The 22,463-nt window shown below is 48.3% G+C and overlaps 1 protein-coding gene across 6 annotated transcripts in view; it reads left to right on the forward strand.

Moving 5' to 3' along the window:
- The window catches only part of SMARCC2 (SWI/SNF related BAF chromatin remodeling complex subunit C2), a 494,788-nt gene that overhangs the window by 208,937 nt on the left and 263,388 nt on the right, over positions 1-22,463 (forward strand). For all 6 annotated transcript variants that reach the window (XM_069230569.1, XM_069230570.1, XM_069230565.1 and 3 more), the window contains one exon: positions 652-910. In XM_069230569.1, the coding sequence (XP_069086670.1) occupies positions 652-910 (259 nt within the window). The remainder of the gene's footprint in view (positions 1-651; positions 911-22,463) is intronic.

Raw genomic sequence — 22,463 nt, forward strand, 5'->3', positions numbered from 1 at the left:
TCCATGAAGGTAGGGAAATATTTAAAGCTTATGGGAACCTGTTTAAAAAAGTAGTTATCACTTTCAGCACTGATCTTTTTTGTATCTGGAAGCATAGAATTCCTTCCTGCAGTCAGAGCAGTTCTGTTGAGTGTGTGAAGAAATTTAAAAAATCTAACTATTTGATGCTGAAACTTTACTGACAAGGAGGGAAATCCTTCTAATTTTCGCAAGCTTAAATATTTTGCTTCTCTATTGCCACATAAATATTGTAATATTTAAAAGATTACAGTTATAGGTACTGGCAACATTTCTATAACTCAAAAAACACTTCTTGACAGCCTAGTCTATAACCTAATGCTGTTTTTCTTGGTCTAAACTGAAACCCACTAGAAGAGAATCAAATGAAAAAGCTCAAAATATTTAAAGGAAGATCCACAAGAGAAAGAATATATCTAGTACTTTGGTAGTGGTGGTGGTGGTGGTGAATGAATCTAGGAAAAGATGTCGAAGAAAGCTTGAAAATTATCCTTGAAATCAACAAAGCTTAGTGACAGATGGATGCCATTAGATGGATTATTTTGCTGATTTCGCAAGTCAAGTACAAATCTAAAAATAAACTAATTTAAAAAATAGTGTGGGCTCTGATGTGGTACTGCATTTTCTCGGCAGGCCTTGGAGATGTACAAAGATGACTGGAACAAAGTATCAGAGCACGTGGGCAGCCGCACGCAAGATGAATGCATCCTCCACTTTCTACGCCTTCCCATTGAGGACCCCTACCTAGAGGATTCAGAGTCATCCCTTGGACCACTTGCCTACCAGCCCATCCCCTTCAGCCAGTCAGGGAACCCTGTCCTGAGCACGGTGGCCTTCCTTGCCTCTGTGGTGGACCCTAGAGTGGCATCTGCGGCTGCTAAATCTGCATTAGGTGAGTGAATACACGGGCTTTGCTGTAGAATGACAATATTACTTTGGGCCATGCCCATCCACTTGTAAAAGTTTGCAAGAGGAGACGGGGCATTCAAGGATTATTTATGATATTTTGGCAGAACCATAATTGATACTTGTAAGATAATATGTGCATGATAGTGTTTTTTGAGGTGGCAGTTCCTAATGGTGCCCATGCTTGAAACCTTCAGTGACCTATATGCTTGTGTGAGCTGTTTCTACAGCAGATACCTGCTTGTGTGGCTTTGAGGCATCCATGGTATGTAGTGTGCTTTAAGATCAAAGCAAAAGATTTATAATTTTAATTTGCTACAAAAGTTCTAATTCTTTCATCCCTCTCAAATGTAATAATGGGATGAATGATATGAGGGCAGTCTTGAACCAGCGTTTTTGCACTGTAGGACAGTTGAAAGCTAAGTTTTTCATCATGAGTAGTTGTCTCCGCTGTTCCCAACTGTCTCCACCTGCCTCCCTAGAACCATCCAGTGTCTGTCTCTCTGTGTGAATGTTAAATATTTTGTGGAAATAATGGTAATTAAGAAATGGAGGATGGCCCATGTGATTGGAGTACCAAGAATGAGGGTGTTATTACAGTGAGTAAACCGTACTGTTCTTATTTCCCAGTTCCTTTACTCACAGAAACTGGGCTGAATAGTTTAACACAAACTTGTTAGCCTTGAAGGTAAGATCCAGCATGTAATATTTATAAAGAGCATGGGCAAAGGCAAGGATGCTACTATGCTGATAACATTAGTATAATCATGCCTTTGATCTGATTGATGTCTCCCTTAGAATTTACATCTTGCATGAATACCTTCAAGTTGTCTGAGATGCCATGTATTGTTTAGCCACCTTTTGACAGAGATCATTTATTTTGTTGTTGAAGAGTGCAGGAAGCTTGCTATTTATGCTATATACCAAATGTAGGGATACACTATGCAGATAGTACAGGTGACCCTTATTGGTTTAGAGGAGTTAAATTAATAATGTTAAACACTATATTGTGGTAGGGTGGACAAGCAGTTTAGGCTTATCAGAGGGTAGAGCGAAGCATTTGTTGAAAACAATCAGTAAATGAGAGACACAATCAAAAATAAACTTGAGACCAATTTAGAAAAATAGCATGGATTTTTATACTTTTAGGACACCAAAATCTTTAGGATTAGGTAAGTACTGGTTGAGTTAGCAATGTTTACAGTGAGGCAAAAATGTCTCACAAATGCACATTTATTGGTAATGCTTTCCCATAAACAAAGAAACATGTACTGCATGCAAGTACTTGCAATTGTATTTTGGGGGTCCCCCTTAGGATTTAGGGTGCTAGGGGATTAAGGTCAAGTGAGCCATCAGCTGCTCGGGTTTACCTGCCCTGGAGTATCCAGTGCAGAGGTGCTGGACGGGTCGGAAGCTTTGCGCGCTGCACTGTTGGCAAAGAAGTGGGAGCACCTTGAACTGGGCTGCAGAGGGAGACCTGGGGACAAGTCCGGGAGCTACCAATGGGGGCTCAGTTTGTGAGGGTCCTGGAAGCAAGGGGGCACTGTTGATGATTCTGGAACCAAACTGGGAAGCTCGAGTGCAGGGGGTTTTGGTCAGCTGGCTCTGTGCGTTGAAGGCACTTAAGGTTCTTTGTCAGACCTGAAGAAGGGTAAAGGAAAAAAAAAAAAAAACAGCAAGCAAACAAACTCACTGTCTACTTTTCAAAACTGTAAAAATTCATAGTTCAAAAAGTACTCACCTGATTCCGAAGATCTTGTGTAGGAAGTTGGCTCTGTATGTACTATTTCAAAGCAAGAAATAGCATGCACAGAGTCCAAGGGTTCCCCTTAGAGGTAAGATAGTGGCAAAAAGAGATAATTCTAATGCTCTATTTTGTGGTAGTGTGGTCGAGCAGTAGGCTTATCAGAGGGTAGTGTTAAGCATTTGTTGTACACACACAGGCAATAAATGAGGAACACACACTCAAAGACAATTCCAGGCCAATAGGTTTTTTTTATAGAAAAATATATTTTCTTAGTTTATTTTAAGAACCACTGGTTCAAGATTTACAAACAATACTTTAAATGAAAGGTATTTCACTCAGGTATTTTAGGAACTTTGAATAATCACAATAGCATGTACAGTTTTGGCAAAAATGGCAATAAGCTATTTTAAAAATGGACACAGTGCAAAAATCAACAGTTCCTGGGGGAGGTAAGTATTGGTTAAGTTCACAGGTAAGTATAGCACTTACAGGGTTCAAAGTTGGGTCCAAGGTAGCCCACCGTTGGGGGTTCAAGGCAAACCCAAAGTTACCACACCAGCAGCTCAGGGCCGGTCAGGTGCAGAGGTCCAAGTGGTGCCCAAAACACAGAGGCTTCAATGGAAATAGTGGTGCCCCGGTTCCAGTCTGCCAGCAGGTAAGTACCCGCGACTTTGGAGGGCAGACCAGGGGGGTTTTGTAGGGCACGGGGGGACACAAGCAGGCACAGAAAGTACACCCTCAGCGGTACAGGGGCGGCCGGGTGCTGAGTGCAAACAGGTGTTGGGTTTGCAATAGGATTCAATGGGGAGACCCGGGGGTCTCTTCAGCGATGCAGGCAAGGGGGGGGGGGGAAGGGGGCTCCTCTGGGTAGCCACCACCTGGGCTAGAAAGAGGGTCGTCTGGGGGTCGCTCCTGCACTGGAGTTTGGTTCCTTTTGGTCCTGGGGGCTGCGGGTGCAGTGTGTTTTCCAGGCGTCGGGTTCCTTGAAGCAGGCAGTCGCGGTCAGGGGGAGCCCCTGGATTCCCTCTGCAGGCGTCGCTGTGGGGCTCATGGGGGTCAACTCTGGCTACTCACGGGCTCGCAGTCGCCGGGGAGTCCTCCCTGTGGTGTTAGTTTTCCGCAGGTCGAGCCGGGGCGTCGGGTGCAGAGTGGAAAGTCTCACGCTTCCGGCGGAAAACGTGTGGTCTTTAAAAGTTGCTTCTATGTTGCAAAGTTGCAGTTTTGTTGAACAGGGCCGCTGTCCTCAGAGCTTCTTGGTCCTTTTAGATGCAGGGTAGTCCTCTGAGGCTTAAAAGGTCGCTGGACCCTGGGGGACGTGTTGCAGTTTTTCTTGAAGTGGGGAGAGAGGCCGGTAGGGCTGGGGCCAAAGGAGTTGGTGTCTCAATCTTCTCTGCAGGGCTTCAGGTCAGCAGTCCTTCTTCGTCTTCAGGTTGCAGGAATCTATCTTCCTAGGTTTTGGGGGCCCCTAAATACTCAATTTAGGGGTGTGTTTAGGTCTGGGAGGATAGTAGCCAGTGGCTACTAGCCCTGAGGGTGGCTACACCCTCTTTGTGCCTCCTCCCTGTGGGGAGGGGGCACATACCTAATCCTATTGGGGGAATCCTCCATCTGCAAGATGGAGGATTTCTAAAAGTCAGTCGCCTCAGCTCTGGACACCTTAGGGGCTGTCCTGACTGGGGAGTGACTCCTCCTTGTTTTTCTCATTATCTCCTCCAGCCTTGCCGCCAAAAGTGGGGGCAGTGGCCGGAGGGGCGGGCATCTCCACTAGCTGGGATGCCCTGAGGCGCTGTAACAAAGGGGGTGAGCCTTTGAGGCTCACCACCAGGTGTTACAGTTCCTGCAGGGGGAGGTGTGAAGCACCTCCACCCAGTACAGGCTTTGTTCCTGGCCACAGAGTGACAAAGGCACTCTCCCCATGTGGCCAGCAACATTTCTGGTGTGTGGCTTGCTGGCAATACTAGTCAGCCCACACTGGAAGTCGGGTATGTTTTCAGGGGGCATCTCTAAGATGCCCTCTGGGTGTAGTTTTACAATAAAGTGCACACTTGCATCAGTGTGCATTTATTGTGCTGAGAAGTTTGATACCAAACTTCACAGTTTTCAGTGTAGCCCTTATGGTGCTGAGTAGTTCGTGTTTGACAGACTCCCAGACCATATACTCTTATGGCTACCCTGCACTCACAGTGTGTAAGGTTTTGCCTAGACACTTTAGGGGCATAGTGCTCATGCACCTATGCCCTCTCCTGTGGTATAGTGCACCCTGCCTTAGGGCTGTAAGGCCTGCTAGAGGGGTGACTTACCTATGCCACAGGCAGTGTGAGGTTGGCATGGCACCCTGAGGGGAGTGCTGTGTCGACTCAGTCATTTTCTCCCCATCAGAACACAGAAGCTGGCAAGCAGTGTGTCTGTGCTGAGTGAGGGGTCCCTAGGGTGTCATAAGACATGCTGCAGCCCTTAGAAACCTTCCCTGGCATCAGGGCCCTTGGTACCAGGGGTACCAGTTACAAGGGACTTACCTGGGTGCCAGGGTTGTGCCAATTGTGGAGGCAAAGGTACAGTTTTAGGGAAAGAACACTGGTGCTGGGGCCTGGTTAGCAGGCCTCAGCACACTTTCAAATCATAACTTGTTATCAGTAAAGGCAAAAAGTCAGGGGGTAGCCATGCCAAGGAGGCATTTCCTTACATCTTGGTATTAAAATGTATATAAAATGAGTTATTTTTACAAATTGGTGTCGAATTTCTTTGAGTGTATGACTCATTTACTGCCAATGTGTGTGCAATACATGCTCAGCACTACCCTCTGATATGCTTAACTGCTCACTCACACTACAATAAAAGAGAGCATTTGAGGTTTCATTTGTGCCTCTCTAATTCCTCTGAGGGTTGCTAGGACTCTTTACACAGTGTACCTCTTTTTGATCCCCTATATAAAGAGCTAGCTTCCTATATGTATCTTTATATCAGTTATCTTACTACTTTCCACATGAGCTGAAGTACCACCTGGTCTGGAGAATGTTTTTAAGAAGAGTTTGACATCAACTGCTTTCTAGGAAACAGAAATCACTTTTCCTTTAATTTGGTGTACTTATTATTCAGAAGGTGTTAAAAAGTGTGATAAATTAATGTATTAATTTGGGATCCTCACCCTTCCTGTTTTAAATGCTTTGAGTGCTCCCACAAGGCGAGCACATGCCTCTGTGAGCGTCTATAAGCATTATGGGTCAGATAAATATTGGACCTTTTTTGCTTTTGCAAATGGGCTAGTTTGCTGAATCGTTTAGTTTGCAACTGCTAAAAAGCATTTTGGTATGTATGAAACCCAAACTTCGATTTGATGACACGTTACTGAATCACAGGGTTTGTGAGCAAATACCAATTCAGTATTTGGAAGGTGTCCCTTCCAGTAACGGAATTGGAATGGCATGTTTTATGTTTTGGGTCTGAATCCCCCCCTCCCCACCCTCCCGTGAATGTAAAAAAAAAAAAAAAAAAAAAATTGAGGAAGCAGTGGCACGTTGAACCACTGAGTCATCTTAAATAAAAAACAAAACAAAAAAAGAAACTACGTTTTTTTTTTTTTTTAACATAGTTCCAATTCCGTTAGAGGAAACAAACTTCATTTTTTTAAAAATGCTTCATTAAAAAGCAATGATGGAGGTTGTCTGCTGACCCAAGCAGGCCATTATCCCTGTGATGCCACTCATTCTGAGTGGATTGCAAACTGCAACTTATCTCATTAATATTCATGAGGTAGGTCGATTTCCAACCCACTAGGAACCACTAATTAAAAATTACAACCTTCATACATGTGGAATTGCGATTTCCAAATTGCCATTCAGTAAATCTGCAAATCACAGTTACTAATCTTGATAAATATGGCCCTATATACCCCCGGTGCGCCTGAATCACTTTTTGAGATTTTGGAATGCAGTTTCATCAACACCATCTACTGCTTCTAATAAACGTAATGACCCAGTCTCCTTAAAGGGAACACCACTTGCCAAACTTATAGCTAAATAATCAATGAAGGGCTTATTCAAAGTGGCAGAAGGAAGTTCCCCTTACAGCATATGGCCTCTTTAATGGCAAATGCAATCCTAACCACGAAGATCATCCAAAGAGTTGAAACATCATCCAGGGGCAAAGGCACCCACATTTGAACGTTCTTTAAAGCAGTTTGTGTCCTTCCTAACATCATTGAAAATGTGTGATTAGCAGAAATACGGTATTGACGGAGTGCTTGGAGAATTACATACCTTCTGCAGGGGTTAATGTAAGCCACTTGCACATGTAAACTCAGTGCATCTGTCTGAAACCTGGACATGGTGTTTAATCGTTTTCTTACCTGTAGTACCCAATTACAAAAACTTGTGAGCCACCAGTTTTCTACAGTTGAAGCTTCATTGCAACATCATTCATTTTTTACCTCCATCTTTACATACCCTAATGAGATGGGGCTTGTATGTTGTCACACAATGACTAGTGTAATTTCATATCTGTGGAAATAATTGAATAAACTGCAGCGCTTAATTTTTTGCCCTTTCCTCGGGTATTAAAAACACTTGTGGAGGTCAAGCAAGGATTACACCAGCATCCTGTTTTTAATTCGTTGTTGTGATTGGTATGCTAAGCGTATCACTGGACTGGTCCTAATTTTATTTTCAGCTTTGTAAAGTGAAAGTTGTCCTCTAGAAGTAGGCATTTACCAATTCAGTACCTTCTTGTGATTCCCCGTTTTCTTTAAATCACATTTATTGTGGTTTCAAAGGATACAAATGACCATAGCACTGAGCATTAAAAACATTAGAACAACAGTGAAAATGCTCTAGCAGTTAGACCATATTAACTTGCCCAACAACCCCCCTTCCCAGGCAATTGTGCGGATCTCCTCAGATAGTAGAGTACACATTAGTTCAATAAGATGTTACAAACACTAGCATACAAACATCATGACCCAACTGTCAGACGTGTTCACACTCGTTGGGTTCCATAGGGGAAGTCCTTGTAGGAGGCTCACGCAAGTCATCTAACATGGCAGCTCATGCTCTTATTTCATATTCTAGCTTTTCATCATTCTGGACATGTTTCATCCAAATTTATATGCTGACACCTACCACTTAGAGACATCCCTGAGCCAGTCTATATATTGAGGGGGCTCTGCACTCATCCACCTCATGGCTATGCAGCGTTTTGCCAGGATCAAACCTGGCAGAACAGACATCCTACTAAGATTTCTGTTGGAAGGGGACAGGATGAAACCCAATATTACTTGGATTCTGTCCAATTGTACATGCCACACAGTGGCCTTGTTCAAGTTGTCCAGTATAGTTTGCCAGTAATGAAACAGGACTGTGCAAGTCCAGACTATATCTATAAAATCTACTATCGGGTGTTTACACCGTGGACAGGCCTTGGACCAGGGACGGTAAATCTTGTGCAGTGTTTTAGGGCAGAGGTATGTTTGGTGAATATAATTGTATTGAACTAACATGAATTTGGCATTGGCGCTGGTAATGCGAACTCCTTCATGTATGCGCATCCACTCCTTATGCGTCATTGGTTCATGTAATATGCCTGTCCTTTTGTCCTGGACCGGGAGTGCGGTCTCAGGTAGGTAATTATGTAGATCAGCTAGCATACCCCTACAGCAGTGTTACCACAGTGTTGGAACTCGGTAGGGCATCCCGGAAGGTGAGCCAGACTTCTCGAACTGTAGCAGAGATTTTAGCATATTGTAGGTATTGACCTGTACCTAGGTCAAAAGACAGCATAACGTCGTCACAACGGATGAAGAGTCCCTCAGGGTACAAGTCCCCTAAGGTATTGTATCCGCCATCTTTCCATTTCTGTACGAACATGGGTTCGAAGCAGCAGGTCCGGGGCATATGGCACACACCGGATCACCGGTTTGACCGCCTCCATCCATATCTGCGACACTTGTCTAATCACGTAAGGTGTGTTGAGGGAAACCGAGATCCAAATACCAATAGTAGAGGAAGTGCATTACCCCCATGAGCCCCTTCAAGAAGGTCTTCTCCCATGAGTTCTGCCAATGAATAGCATGTTGCAGATGTGTTGCCGTATAATAGAGCTCTATGTTGGGGATCTCCAGGCTGTATGGCCGCTTCAGAGTGGAGAGCCTAATATGTTTTGCTTTATTAGCCGACAGCAGAGCAAGGATAAGGCTATCAATCACTCTTAAGTACTATGTGGGTATTACATATGGCATGCCTGGGAGAACATAGAGACATTTGGGGAGCATTACCATTTTCACAAGCGCGATACGGCCTATAGGAAAGTCACTCATTTTGTCATGGTTACCCCCACTTTTTGCCTGTTTGTCACTGTGTTTAGACTGTCTTCATTGGGATCCTGCTAACCAGAAGCCAGTGATTGTGCTCTCTCCTCCAAATTTGGTTGCTTTGGTACCTGTTAAACCCCACAATCGGCATACTGGTGTACCCCTGTAAGTCCCTAGTATATGGTACCTAGGTACCCAGGGCATTGGTACACCAGGGGCTAGGAGGCCCCACAGAGGCTGCAACTTGTATTATGCCACCCATGGGAACCCATGCAAACTGTCTGCAGGCTTGCCGTTGCAGCCTGTGTGAAAAGGTGCACAGACCCTTTTACTGCTGGTCACTGCACCGGGTCACTGTAAGTCACCCCTGTGGTAGACCCTCCTAGCCCAGAGGGTAGGGTGCAGGTGCCTGTGTGTGAGGGAACCCCTGCATGAGCTGAGGTGCTCCTACAAACTCCGGTTGCAATGTACTGGACTTCGTAAGTGCGGGGAAGCCATTTTACCTGTGGTTCAGCTACATAATTGTAACTCCAAACCTAGGCATATTTGATATCAAACATGTCAGAATCATACACCAATGCCAGGATTGATGGCATGATCCCATGCACTCTGGGGGCTCCCTAGAGGAGCCCCCAGTATTGCTTTTGCCAATCTTCCAGGGTTTGCAGGCAGACCACGCTGCTGTAGTCCCCCAGCCAGGTTTCTGCCCCCCTGCTGCTTGACCAGCTCAAATAGGAGAAGGCAGAAAAATAAGAGTTCCTGTGGGATAGGGAGGCAACATCCTCTCTGTTGGAAATAGGTATTACATGGCTAGGGAGGGTGTAAAGAAATGCCTCCTTGGCATGGTTGCCCCCTGACTTTTTGCCTTTGCTGATGCTATGTTTACAATTGAAAGTGTGCTGAGGCCTGCTAACCAGGCCCCAGCACCAGTGTTCTTTCCCTAACCTGTACTTTTGTATCCACAATTGGCAGACCCTGGCATCCAGATAAGTCCCTTGTAACTGGTACTTCTAGTACCAAGGGCCCTGATGCCAAGGAAGGTCTCTAAGGGCTGCAGCATGTCTTATGCCACCCTGGAGACCTCTCACTCAGCACAGACACACTGCTTGCCAGCTTGTGTGTGCTAGTGAGGACAAAACGAGTAAGTCGACATGGCACTCCCCTCAGGGTGCCATGCCAGCCTCTCACTGCCTATGCAGTATAGGTAAGACACCCCTCTAGCAGGCCTTACAGCCCTAAGGCAGGGTGCACTATACCATAGGTGAGGGCACCAGTGCATGAGCATGGTACCCCTACAGTGTCTAAACAAAACCTTAGACATTGTAAGTGCAGGGTAGCCATAAGAGTATATGGTCTGGGAGTCTGTCAAACACGAACTCCACAGCACCATAATGGCTACACTGAAAACTGGGAAGTTTGGTATCAAACTTCTCAGCACAATAAATGCACACTGATGCCAGTGTACATTTTATTGCAAAATACACCCCAGAGGGCACCTTAGAGGTGCCCCCTGAAACTTAACCGACTGTCTGTGTAGGCTGACTAGTTCCAGCAGCCTGCCACACTAGAGACATGTTGCTGGCCCCATGGGGAGAGTGCCTTTGTCACTCTGAGGCCAGTAACAAAGCCTGCACTGGGTGGAGATGCTAACACCTCCCCCAGGCAGGAGCTGTGACACCTGGCGGTGAGCCTCAAAGGCTCACCCCTTTGTCACAGCCCAGCAGGGCACTCCAGCTTGCTGGAGTTGCCCGCCCCCTCCGGCCACGGCCCCCACTTTTGGCGGCAAGGCTGGAGGGAACAAAGAAAGCAACAAGGAGGAGTCACTGGCCAGTCAGGACAGCCCCTAAGGTGTCCTGAGCTGAAGTGACTCTAACTTTTAGAAATCCTCCATCTTGCAGATGGAGGATTCCCCCAATAGGGTTAGGATTGTGACCCCCTCCCCTTGGGAGGAGGCACAAAGAGGGTGTACCCACCCTCAGGGCTAGTAGCCATTGGCTACTAACCCCCCAGACCTAAACACGCCCTTAAATTTAGTATTTAAGGGCTACCCTGAACCCTAGAAAATTAGATTCCTGCAACAACAAGAAGAAGGACTGCCTAGCTGAAAACCCCTGCAGAGGAAGACCAGAAGACAACAACTGCCTTGGCTCCAGAAACTCACCGGCCTGTCTCCTGCCTTCCAAAGAACTCTGCTCCAGCGACGCCTTCCAAAGGGACCAGCGACCTCTGAATCCTCTGAGGACTGCCCTGCTTCGACGACGACAAGAAACTCCTGAGGACAGCGGACCTGCTCCAAAAAGACTGCAACTTTGTTTCAAGAAGCAGCTTTAAAGAACCCTGCAACTCCCCGCAAGAAGCGTGAGACTTGCAACACTGCACCCGGCGACCCCGACTCGGCTGGTGGAGAACCAACACCTCAGGGAGGACCCCCGGACTACTCTACGACTGTGAGTACCAAAACCTGTCCCCCCTGAGCCCCCACAGCGCCGCCTGCAGAGGGAATCCCGAGGCTTCCCCTGACCGCGACTCTCTGAAACCTAAGTCCCGACGCCTGGAAAAGACCCTGCACCCGCAGCCCCCAGGACCTGAAGGACCGGACTTTCACTGCAGAAGTGACCCCCAGGAGTCCCTCTCCCTTGCCCAAGTGGAGGTTTCCCAGAGGAAGCCCCCCCTTGCCTGCCTGCAGCGCTGAAGAGATCCCTTGATCTCTCATTGACTAACATTGCGAACCCGACGCTTGTTTCTACACTGCACCCGGCCGCCCCCGCGCTGCTGAGGGTGAAATTTCTGTGTGGGCTTGTGTCCCCCCCGGTGCCCTACAAAACCCCCCTGGTCTGCCCTCCGAAGACGCGGGTACTTACCTGCAAGCAGACCGGAACCGGGGCACCCCCTTCTCTCCATTCTAGCCTATGCGTTTTGGGCACCACTTTGAACTCTGCACCTGACCGGCCCTGAGCTGCTGGTGTGGTAACTTTGGGGTTTCTCTGAACCCCCAACGGTGGGCTACCTTGGACCAAGAACTGAACCCTGTAAGTGTCTTACTTACCTGGTAAAACTAACAAAAACTTACCTCCCCCAGGAACTGTGAAAATTGCACTAAGTGTCCACTTTTGAAATAGCTATTTGTGAATAACTCGAAAAGTATACATGCAATTGAAATGATTCAAAGTTCCTAATGTACTTACCTGCAATACCTTTCAAACAAGATATTACATGTTAAATTTGAACCTGTGGTTCTTAAAATAAACTAAGAAAAGATATTTTTCTATAACAAAACCTATTGGCTGGATTTGTCTCTGAGTGTGTGTACCTCATTTATTGTCTATGTGTATGTACAACAAATGCTTAACACTACTCCTTGGATAAGCCTACTGCTCGACCACACTACCACAAAATAGAGCATTAGTATTATCTATTTTTACCACTATTTTACCTCTAAGGGGAACCCTTGGACTCTGTGCATGCTATTCCTTACTTTGAAATAGCACATACAGAGCCAACTTCCTACAGAGGGGTAGCCTCCCCCAACACTGGCTTGATTTGAAGGGCACATTTGGTGCCCTCCTTGCATAATCCAGTGTGCATCAGTCCATGGACTCCCGGTCCCTGCTCTGGCACGAAAGCACAAAAAGGAAAAGGGAGCAACAACTGCCCTGTCCATCACCACCCCACGGATAGTGTCCAGAGCTCCTCCAGGTGGCCACTTGATTCTGCCATCTTGAAAACAAAATGTGCATAGGCCCCGGGGAGCATCTGGTTGGTCAGGACAGATGACTGACGTCATTACCCCCTCTGATAGGTGGTCGCCCTGCAGAGTGACCAGTCCACTTGGTAGGACTATTTAAGGACTCCCTTGTGGGTGGGTCTCCATATTCTGCGTGCAAGACTCCACCAGGACTCCTCTACATCAACCTCTTCTGCTCCTGGCCACCGGAACCGCAACTGGACTCTTCTGATGGATACAACTACCTGTGGATTCCTCACCTAATGAATACTCCCATGGCGCCAGCATTCGACGGAAATCTTCTTACTAGTCTCTGCACGTCGACGAGGACGTCACTCTAGCCCACGCGACGCCGTCGGACGTCATACAGGCAATAAGAGGTCCTCGACGACGTGCGGACGTCAGTTCCCTTTTTTCCATGCATTCGAAACGGTTATCTTCGAGGGAGCAACTGTTACTTTTGTGGTTACAGTGTATTTTTGCTGCGTAGTCTTTCACTGTGGTAATAATGTCGCAGAGAAAGTCTGGATTCAAGCCTTGTCGTGAGTGTGGAGGCAAGATGTCGGTGACGGATCCTCATTCCGATTGCCTTTGGTGTTTGAGCTCCGACCACGACGTCTCGACTTGTGATTCATGCCAGCACATGAATCCAAAGGCCCTCAAGGAACGTGAGGCGAAGCTGTTTATGGCGAAATCGAAGGAGAAGCATCACAAGAAGTCTTCTTCTCCAAGACATCGGCGTCATCGAGACTCCCGGCGCCGTAGGGAATCTCGGCGTCATTCGAAGGAGACTCGTTCCAGGTCTTCGGATCGGCGCCGAAGGACATGGGAGATCAGTCCCACGGTTACGCCGCATCCTTCGACGCCGTTGCCCTCTCCGGCGTCTCCAACTTCACCTGGACAGGCGTCGGTGATTGAGGTATTGGAGCCTCAGGTGTTTTCTCCGGCGTTGCAGATGTCGAGGCCGGCGTCGGGGTCGCCTCCGAGACAGGCACCCCAGTATCCGGCTTTTCCCACCCCTGGAGCCGATAGTTCCGCATTCTTGAATGCGATGTATGCCATCTTCCAACAGATGGCTCCAGGGGGTGCTCCGGCTGGGCCTTTGGCCTTTTCATTGGGTGATCCTGCGCCTCTTCGGCCGGCACCCTTTATGCCCTTTCTCCCTTTTGGGAACGTGGGCTCGGCGCCAGTGTCGGCGCCGGTGGCCGCTCCCGTGGCTTCAGAAGGATTGGCCCCGGGGATTTCCATCCCGTCGACGTCGACGTCGGGATTTCGGCCTGTGACTCCGGTGGGTCCATCTGCTTCAACTGCTCTTTCGTCGGCGCCGAAGTTACCTGTGGCGCCGGACGCGGCGTCGGTGGCTTCTAAAGATCGGCGCCGATCTTCGACTTCAGCGGAGGCATTGTCGACTCCGCGTATTGAACAACGGCTTCATTCGAGGAGACGTGCTCTCCGTGTATTAGAGGAGCAGGAGTACCAACGAGCCCTGGAGGAAGGAGAGCTAGAGGACTCGGGTGATGGGCTGCGTGGTCTGGAGTCGGCCAGTGGGCTGGACACTTCCCCTGAGTGGGATCTTTCGTCCCCGGGAGAATACACGGAGGAGGCTGCTTCCTTTCATGCAGTGGTATGGAAGGCAGCTGGTTTTTTGGACCTGCCGTTGCCGGTGGTGGAGGCTAAACAAAACCTTCTAACAGGAGTGCTACATCCGGCCTCAGCTGCGGTGGAGCCTCTTTTGCCATTTAATGACGCTCTGCTGGATCCGGTGTTAGAGGTGTGGAAGAGGCCGGCATCTTCCCCAGCAGTTCACAGAGCCGTGGCCAGGAGGTATCGGGCGGCTCCGACTGACCCTGGTTTTCTGTCTAGGCACCCTACGCCGGAGAGCTTGGTGGTGCAGGCCTCCTGTTCATCCAAGTCAGCGCCTGGTTCTTTCCCGACGGTGCCTGGGGACAGAGATTCAAAGAAACTAGAGGCGCAGTCCAAGAAGATTTTTTCGTCCTGCAATCTGGCGTTAAAGGCCACCAACGCAACCTGTATCCTGGGGAGGTATATTCATGCTCTGATGGATGACATTTCCTCATCATTTACAGAGCTTCCCCAGGGTCTTTTGGATCTTGTTTCAAATGCCCAGGCTGCTGCGACCCAGATTATCCAGACGGGACTGGATACCACCGACTCGGTAGCCAGAGCAATGGGCACAACTGTGGTGGCAAGGAGACAGGCCTGGCTCCGTAACTCGGGCTTTTCTGCGGATTTACAGTCCACATTGTTGGATCTCCCGTTTGATGGGGACAAACTGTTTGGAGCCAAGGCTGATTCGGCCTTGGAACGTTTTAAGGAAAGCAGGGCCACGGCTAAGTCGTTAGGGCTCCAAGCTCCTTCTTCCACGGCCTCTTCCAGATTTTTCGGGAGGTTTCGTGGATTTGGGCGTGGCTCTTCCTCCTCTTCCTTTCGGGGAAGATATCAGCAACCTGCCTCTTCCCATCCCTATAGATCTTTTAGGGGGAGAGGTAGGGTCCGCACCAGAGGAGCCTCTCAGCAGCACTCTGCCTCTTCCTCATCCTCTGGCGGGGTGCAGCAGGGGAAGCAGCCTTAGGCTTCCACCATTTCCCACTCACTCCTCTCCTGTAGGGGGAAGATTACAGCATTTTCTCACCAAATGGAAGACTGTTACAACGGACACTTGGGTTCTCAGTATTGTGGGAAAAGGCTACACCCTTCCCTTTCGGGAGTTCCCGCCCCTCATCCCGCCCCGTCCTTCTTATTGTTCAGAAGAACACCTCCTGTTGCTAGAACAGGAGGTACAAGCCCTCCTTTCAAAGGGCGCTGTGGAGTTGGTCCCAGAGCAGGAAAGGGGTCGAGGATGTTACTCAAGGTATTTCCTGATTCCCAAGAAGGATGGTCGTTTGAGACCAATCCTGGACCTGAGGATCTTGAATTGGTTCCTCAAGCAGGAAAAGTTCAAGATGCTGACCCTAGCACAGGTGCTTTTGGCGTTGAACAAGGAAGACTGGATGGTGTCTGTCGACTTGCAGGATGCTTACTTTCATATCCCGATACTCAAGTCACACAGGAAGTATCTCCGGTTTGTGGTGGGATCGCAGCACTATCAGTTTGCGGTCCTTCCGTTTGGTCTTACTTCAGCACCTCGAGTCTTCACAAAGGTGATGTCGGTGGTTGCGGCAGAACTCAGAAGGAAGGGGATAGCAGTATTCCCTTACTTGGACGACTGGTTGATCAAAGCCAAGTCCCCGGAGCTTGTGTCGCATCATCTGCAGTCAACAACCCAGTTGTTGTTCGACCTGGGTTTTTCGGTGAACGAGCCCAAATCTCACCTAGAGCCCTCTCAGCGCCTCCTGTTCATAGGGGCAGTACTGGATACAACATTGGGTCGGGCCATTCCTCCGCCTCAGCGGATTCAAGATATTCAGGATTTGGTTCCAATGTTTCGAAATGGAGCGGTAGTTCCAGTCCTCAAGGTCCTTCGTCTGCTCGGTCTGTTTGCCTCCTGCATTCTGTTGGTCACGCATGCTCGCTGGCACATGAGGGTTCTTCAGTGGTGCCTCCGAAGGCAGTGGTCTCAACACAAAGGGGATCTAGAGAGTACTGTCAAGATCTCCAGAGATGCTGCTGTGGATTTGAAATGGTGGATTGCAAGCAACAATCTTTCACAAGGAAAGCCGTTCCAGCAGTCGCCACCAGTGGCCACAGTCATAACGGATGCTTCCACTCTAGGGTGGGGAGCTCATCTGGGGGATCTGGAGATCAAAGGTCTTTGGTCTCCAGAGGAACAGATGTTTCACATCAATCTGTTAGAGTTACGGGCTGTACGTCTGGCTCTCAAGGCCTTCCTCCCTTCCCTTCGTGGTCAGTCGGTACAGGTCCTAACGGACAATACTACCACGATGTGGTACATAAACAAGCAGGGAGGAGTGGGGTCGTACCTTCTCTGCAGAGAAGCTCTTCGACTATGGTCCTGGGCAAAGGACCATCAGATTTGCTTGATAGCAAACCATCTGGCCGGAGTCTTGAACGTGCGTGCGGACAGTCTCAGTCGCCAATTCTCGGCAGACCACGAGTGGCGTCTCCATCCAGATCAAGTCCGTTTAATCTTCCAGAGGTGGGGGTTTCCTCGGGTAGATCTGTTTGCCACTCGAGAGAACGCGCATTGTCCGTTATTCTGCAGCCTCCAGTATCCGATGCAGGGAGCGTTGGGGGACGCGTTTCAAATAACCTGGTGCGGCCAGTTGCTTTACGCGTTTCCTCCCATACCCTTGATTCCTCGAGTATTGAGGAAGATTCGCCAGGACCGGGCTCTAGTCATCCTAATAGCTCCGGATTGGCCAAGGAGGGTATGGTACTCCGACCTTCTCCAACTCTCAATGTGCCCTCCGCTCCGTCTCCCTTTCAGGACAGACCTCCTCTCGCAGTCGCAGGGGCAGGTTCTACACCCCAACCTCCAGAGTCTGCACCTACATGCCTGGAGATTGAACGGGGCAACCTGAGTTCCTTCTCTCTCCCGCCTGAGGTAGTGGATGTTATATTAGCGGCCAGGCGACACTCCACTAAATCTATCTACGCTAATAGATGGTCTAAATTTGTTGCGTGGTGTGGAGAGAGGCAGATTGATCCTTTGCATGCTCATCTATCGGACGTTTTGTCTTTTGCTCTGTCTCTAGCGCAGAAAGGTTGTGCAGTGGCTACCATTAAGGGTTATTTATCGGCCTTGTCAGCCTTCATATGTCTTCCAGACCAACCATCTTTATTTAAATCCCCTATTGTTATCGGATTCTTGAAAGGTCTTCTAAATAAATATCCTCCAAAGCCATTCGTTATGCCGCAATGGGATTTGTCCTTGGTCCTGACTTTCCTTATGGGGTCCCCTTTTGAACCTATGCATTCTTGCCCCTTAAGGTATTTGGTTTTAAAAACAGTCTTCCTGATAGCTATAACATCAGCAAGGAGAGTGAGTGAGTTGCAGGCCTTATCAGTAAAACCTCCTTATACAACTTTTTATGGGGATAAGGTGGTGTTGAGGACCAAGGCTGCTTTCCTCCCGAAGGTTGTTTCACCCTTCCATTTGGCTCAGGCAATTACTTTGTCCACGTTCTATCCTCCGCCTCATCCTTCCAAAGAGGAAGAAAGACTGCACCGTCTGGACCCAAAGAGGGCGTTGAGCTTCTTTATTGATAGAACAAAGGATTTCAGGCTGGAGGATCAGCTGTTTATTGGATATGTGGGCAAGAGGAGAGGAAAGGCAGTCCACAAGAGAACACTATCCAGGTGGGTTGTTCTTTGCATTAAAATCTGTTACTCTTTGGCAAAGAAGGATCCTCCTGAGGGCATTAGAGCTCATTCCACCAGAGCTAAGTCGGCCACTTCGGCCTTGGCCAGAGGTGTTCCTGTGGTCGACATCTGCAAGGCCGCAACTTGGTCGTCCCTTCACACTTTTGCAAAACATTACTGTTTGGATTCTGAGGTTAGAAGGGACGGCCATTTTGCACGGTCAGTGCTGCAGGATTTCTTGGTTTGACCATTTAGGCACCCACCGCCGGGCGTGGTACTGCTTTGGGACTCTATTCATTAGGTGAGGAATCCACAGGTAGTTGTATCCATCAGAAGAACGAGTTACTTACCTTCGGTAACGACTTTTCTGGTGGATACATTAGCTACCTGTGGATTCCTCACGGTCCCACCCGCCTCCCCGTTGCCTTTCTGGTCTTGCCAAGTAATCCTTGAGTAGGCTCCTCTTGGTCTTTGAGGGTGCAATAGATGTTGTATATATTATATGTATATATGTATATATCTTTGTGTATATACTTGATGTGTAGATATATATTTTAAAAAGAGAGAGTTATATATATATATATATATAAAAGATTTACAGTTATTCATGCAATGTTGTGTATTTTTACAATGTAATGGGATGTTGCCTTGCTCTTTCATTGCATTGCCTGGTTGTTCTCATGCACGTAAAAAAAATGATTGGTACTGACGTCCGCACGTCGTCGAGGACCTCTTATTGCCTGTATGACGTCAGACGGCGTCGCGTGGGCTAGAGTGACGTCCTCGTCGACGTGCAGAGACTAGTAAGAAGATTTCCGTCGAATGCTGGCGCCATGGGAGTATTCATTAGGTGAGGAATCCACAGGTAGCTAATGTATCCACCAGAAAAGTCGTTACCGAAGGTAAGTAACTCGTTCTTCAGGAACCAAACAAGCCTACAACTGCCAAGACGACCTCACCTTGCAACATTGTTTCCCCGGCTCCTTCCGGCAACCTCAGCATTTCCACAGCTGTGTATCCTCAGGGGTAGGCAAGACTTCAGCTGCAACAAAGAAGCATGAAGGAATCTCCTTTGGAGTGAAGGAGTCACTCCCCTGCATCTACAGGCACCCAAGGTAATGACGACCTGCTGCTGCGATTTTCTGTCGTCCGGCTCCAGGAAGAGTCTCTAACACAGGTGATGGGTGTGAGTGGTTCTCTCTACTTCCTGCCCAACTGGGGAAGCGGCAAGCCCTTGCCTCTCCTTGCAGGACAGTACCCCTGTGCACTGTGACTTTTGTAGCAACCAAGGCTTGTTGACTCTTGTCCAAGGGGTCTTCAACTCCAAGTAGCCCCGGTCTCCAGCTCTTCATCCTTGCAAGGATAGTCTCCCCTCTGCTACTCCAGTGACGTGGGACTCCTCTCCTGGTGTACTGACTGGGCTTCACTGCAGCTCACTGTGCCTGCTGCCAGCGGGTTGCCTGTATGGGCTGTGACTGCTTCTGCTGGCTCTTCCACCTGATGAGAGTTAGCCTGATCTTCCCTCCAAGGGTCGAGTCCCCTGAACCTTGCAGGTCATCTTCAGCTCCTCAACGCTTCGTTTGCTCCAACTTGCATTTCAAAAGGCTTATTGGTGGTCCTCCTGACCACTGCCCATCTGCGAACTGGCGACCGACGTGGGACATCATCTGCATGACTCCAAGGACTACTCTGCAACTCCTTGGCTCCACAGCTGATCTTCATCTTCCCTCGTCAACCCGGATCTTCATCCACAGAAGGTAGGTAGTGGCTCCTGCCCCGCCTGAACACTCCTGAGTGGACCAGACTCTGTCCCCTTCTTTTTCAGGTCCTCTTCTCCTGGAATCCATAGTTGGGCTCCACTGGAATGGTACTGGTCATGCACTCTCCCTCTTTCTAAGTCCTCTTGTTAGCCCTTGGGAAGACCAGGTAGGTACTTACCTCTGGTCACCTGGTCTCTAGGGGTCACTTAGGTACTTACCTCTTGGGGTTCCGAGTTCCCCTCTAACTGCATCATCTGTATAAAGGGAGATCACATAAGTGGTCTCCCCGACAGTAATCCCCCATGGGCCCATCATTCTATGAAGCCTCTCCACCAGCGACACCATCACTAGTGCGAATAGGAGCCAGGAGGTCATACCTGCCTGGTTCCTATATGTGGGCTAAACATGGCTGAGACCTCCCTCCCTGAGCACACATGGGTCATTATGTAACAACTGCACCCACTGTGTAAATGTAGGGCCATTCCCTACTTTCCTTAGCATGTTCCAAAGGTATGGGCAGCTTAAGGAGTCGAGCACTTGTTCTATATCTAATAGTGCAAGGGCCAGCCATCTCTTCGTCAAGGTGCTGTGAAGCACGATAGATATGAGAAAGTCGTCTCACATTGTGCAGAGTACTTCTCTTTGGGATGGAACCGGATTGATCTAAATCTATAAGAGTGAGGAGACATGGAAGGAGGTGGGCACTAATATACAACAAATGAGTTTTACATTTAAAAGGGAAATAGGTCTGTAGGCAGAGGCTGTCATCAGACCCTTACCAGGATTACCAAGCTTTTGGATCATTACTACAAGGGCCTCACACAGTATGGGTGGGACTCAGCACTTCTGGAGAGCCTCCTCATAAACTTCTGTGGGAAGACCATCGATTTCTGGTCTGTTTGTCATTTTTAGAGCGTGGATCACAATAAGAATGTCATCACGAGTGAGGGATTGTTCAAGGGCATCACGCTCCTCAGGGGTGAAGGTCGTGAGACAGATCTGGACCAGGTAGTCTGCAAGTTCACTTGGTTAGAATATTTCTTGTCTACCGTAGATGGTGCTCCGGTGGGACCTAAAGACATTGTTAATGGCCCGTTGTGTGCAAACCATGCACCCTGCGTGATCTTGCATAGTTAAAATTGGCATTGGGGGTTTCTCTTACGTGATCATGTGGGCTAACATCTCCTCAGTTTTATCTCCCTCTACGTGGAGTATTTCATTGTATGCTGTGTACACATGCTTTTTGAGCCTCCGCCAGGCGTCTGAAAGAGCCTTATAGGCCTCCCACCAGTCCCCCAATGTGTCAGGGTGTATAAGGAATACAACCTCTAAGTCTTTGAACTCTCGATCACGTGCCTGACTATCCCTTTCTAGTTACATTTTTCCCGATATGACGTCTTTAGACACTCCCTACGAAGAACAGATTACATTCCCTTCCAGTCCAAGGACCTACTCCTTGATGTACCCCAGTTCTCATGAAAATAGTGCGTTAATGTGTCCGATATCATGGTCTCAAATGGGGATCCGTAAATGCCTCTGCCTGAAGTCACCAGAGTGGTATCGCCAGTCACCTACACCTCTTCCCTAAGTTCAAGAGAACAGGGGAGTGATCTGACAAATACCTGGTAAGGTAAGAGATTCCGATCACTGTTTGTACTACATCTCTGAGGCCAAACAATAGTCCATTCAACTGTGAGTCCTCGCAGCAGGGGTATAGCAGACGTACTGTTTCGAGGGTGTCTCTCTCTCCAGATATCAAAGATATGTAGTGCATGCATTACGTCTCTTAAAGCACCAGTCAGGTGGGGTTTGGCATGCAGTTTGGGACGGTCTTGGTCTAATGCGCCATCCAGGACGCAATTACAGTCTCCAGCCAGTATACAGGGAGTGCAGAATTATTAGGCAAATGAGTATTTTGACCACATCATCCTCTTTATGCATGTTGTCTTACTCCAAGCTGTATAGGCTCGAAAGCCTACTACCAATTAAGCATATTAGGTGATGTGCATCTCTGTAATGAGAAGGGGTGTGGTCTAATGACATCAACACCCTATATCAGGTGTGCATAATTATTAGGCAACTTCCTTTCCTTTGGCAAAATGGGTCAAAAGAAGGACTTGACAGGCTCAGAAAAGTCAAAAATAGTGAGATATCTTGCAGAGGGATGCAGCACTCTTAAAATTGCAAAGCTTCTGAAGCGTGATCATCGAACAATCAAGCGTTTCATTCAAAATAGTCAACAGGGTCGCAAGAAGCGTGTGGAAAAACCAAGGCGCAAAATAACTGCCCATGAACTGAGAAAAGTCAAGCGTGCAGCTGCCACGATGCCACTTGCCACCAGTTTGGCCATATTTCAGAGCTGCAACATCACTGGAGTGCCCAAAAGCACAAGGTGTGCAATACTCAGAGACATGGCCAAGGTAAGAAAGGCTGAAAGACGACCACCACTGAACAAGACACACAAGCTGAAACGTCAAGACTGGGCCAAGAAATATCTCAAGACTGATTTTTCTAAGGTTTTATGGACTGATGAAATGAGAGTGAGTCTTGATGGGCCAGATGGATGGGCCCGTGGCTGGATTGGTAAAGGGCAGAGAGCTCCAGTCCGACTCAGACGCCAGCAAGGTGGAGGTGGAGTACTGGTTTGGGCTGGTATCATCAAAGATGAGCTTGTGGGGCCTTTTCGGGTTGAGGATGGAGTCAAGCTCAACTCCCAGTCCTACT

This window comes from Pleurodeles waltl, chromosome 4_2 (assembly GCF_031143425.1).
Source record: "Pleurodeles waltl isolate 20211129_DDA chromosome 4_2, aPleWal1.hap1.20221129, whole genome shotgun sequence".
Taxonomy (NCBI): Eukaryota; Metazoa; Chordata; class Amphibia; order Caudata; family Salamandridae; genus Pleurodeles; species Pleurodeles waltl.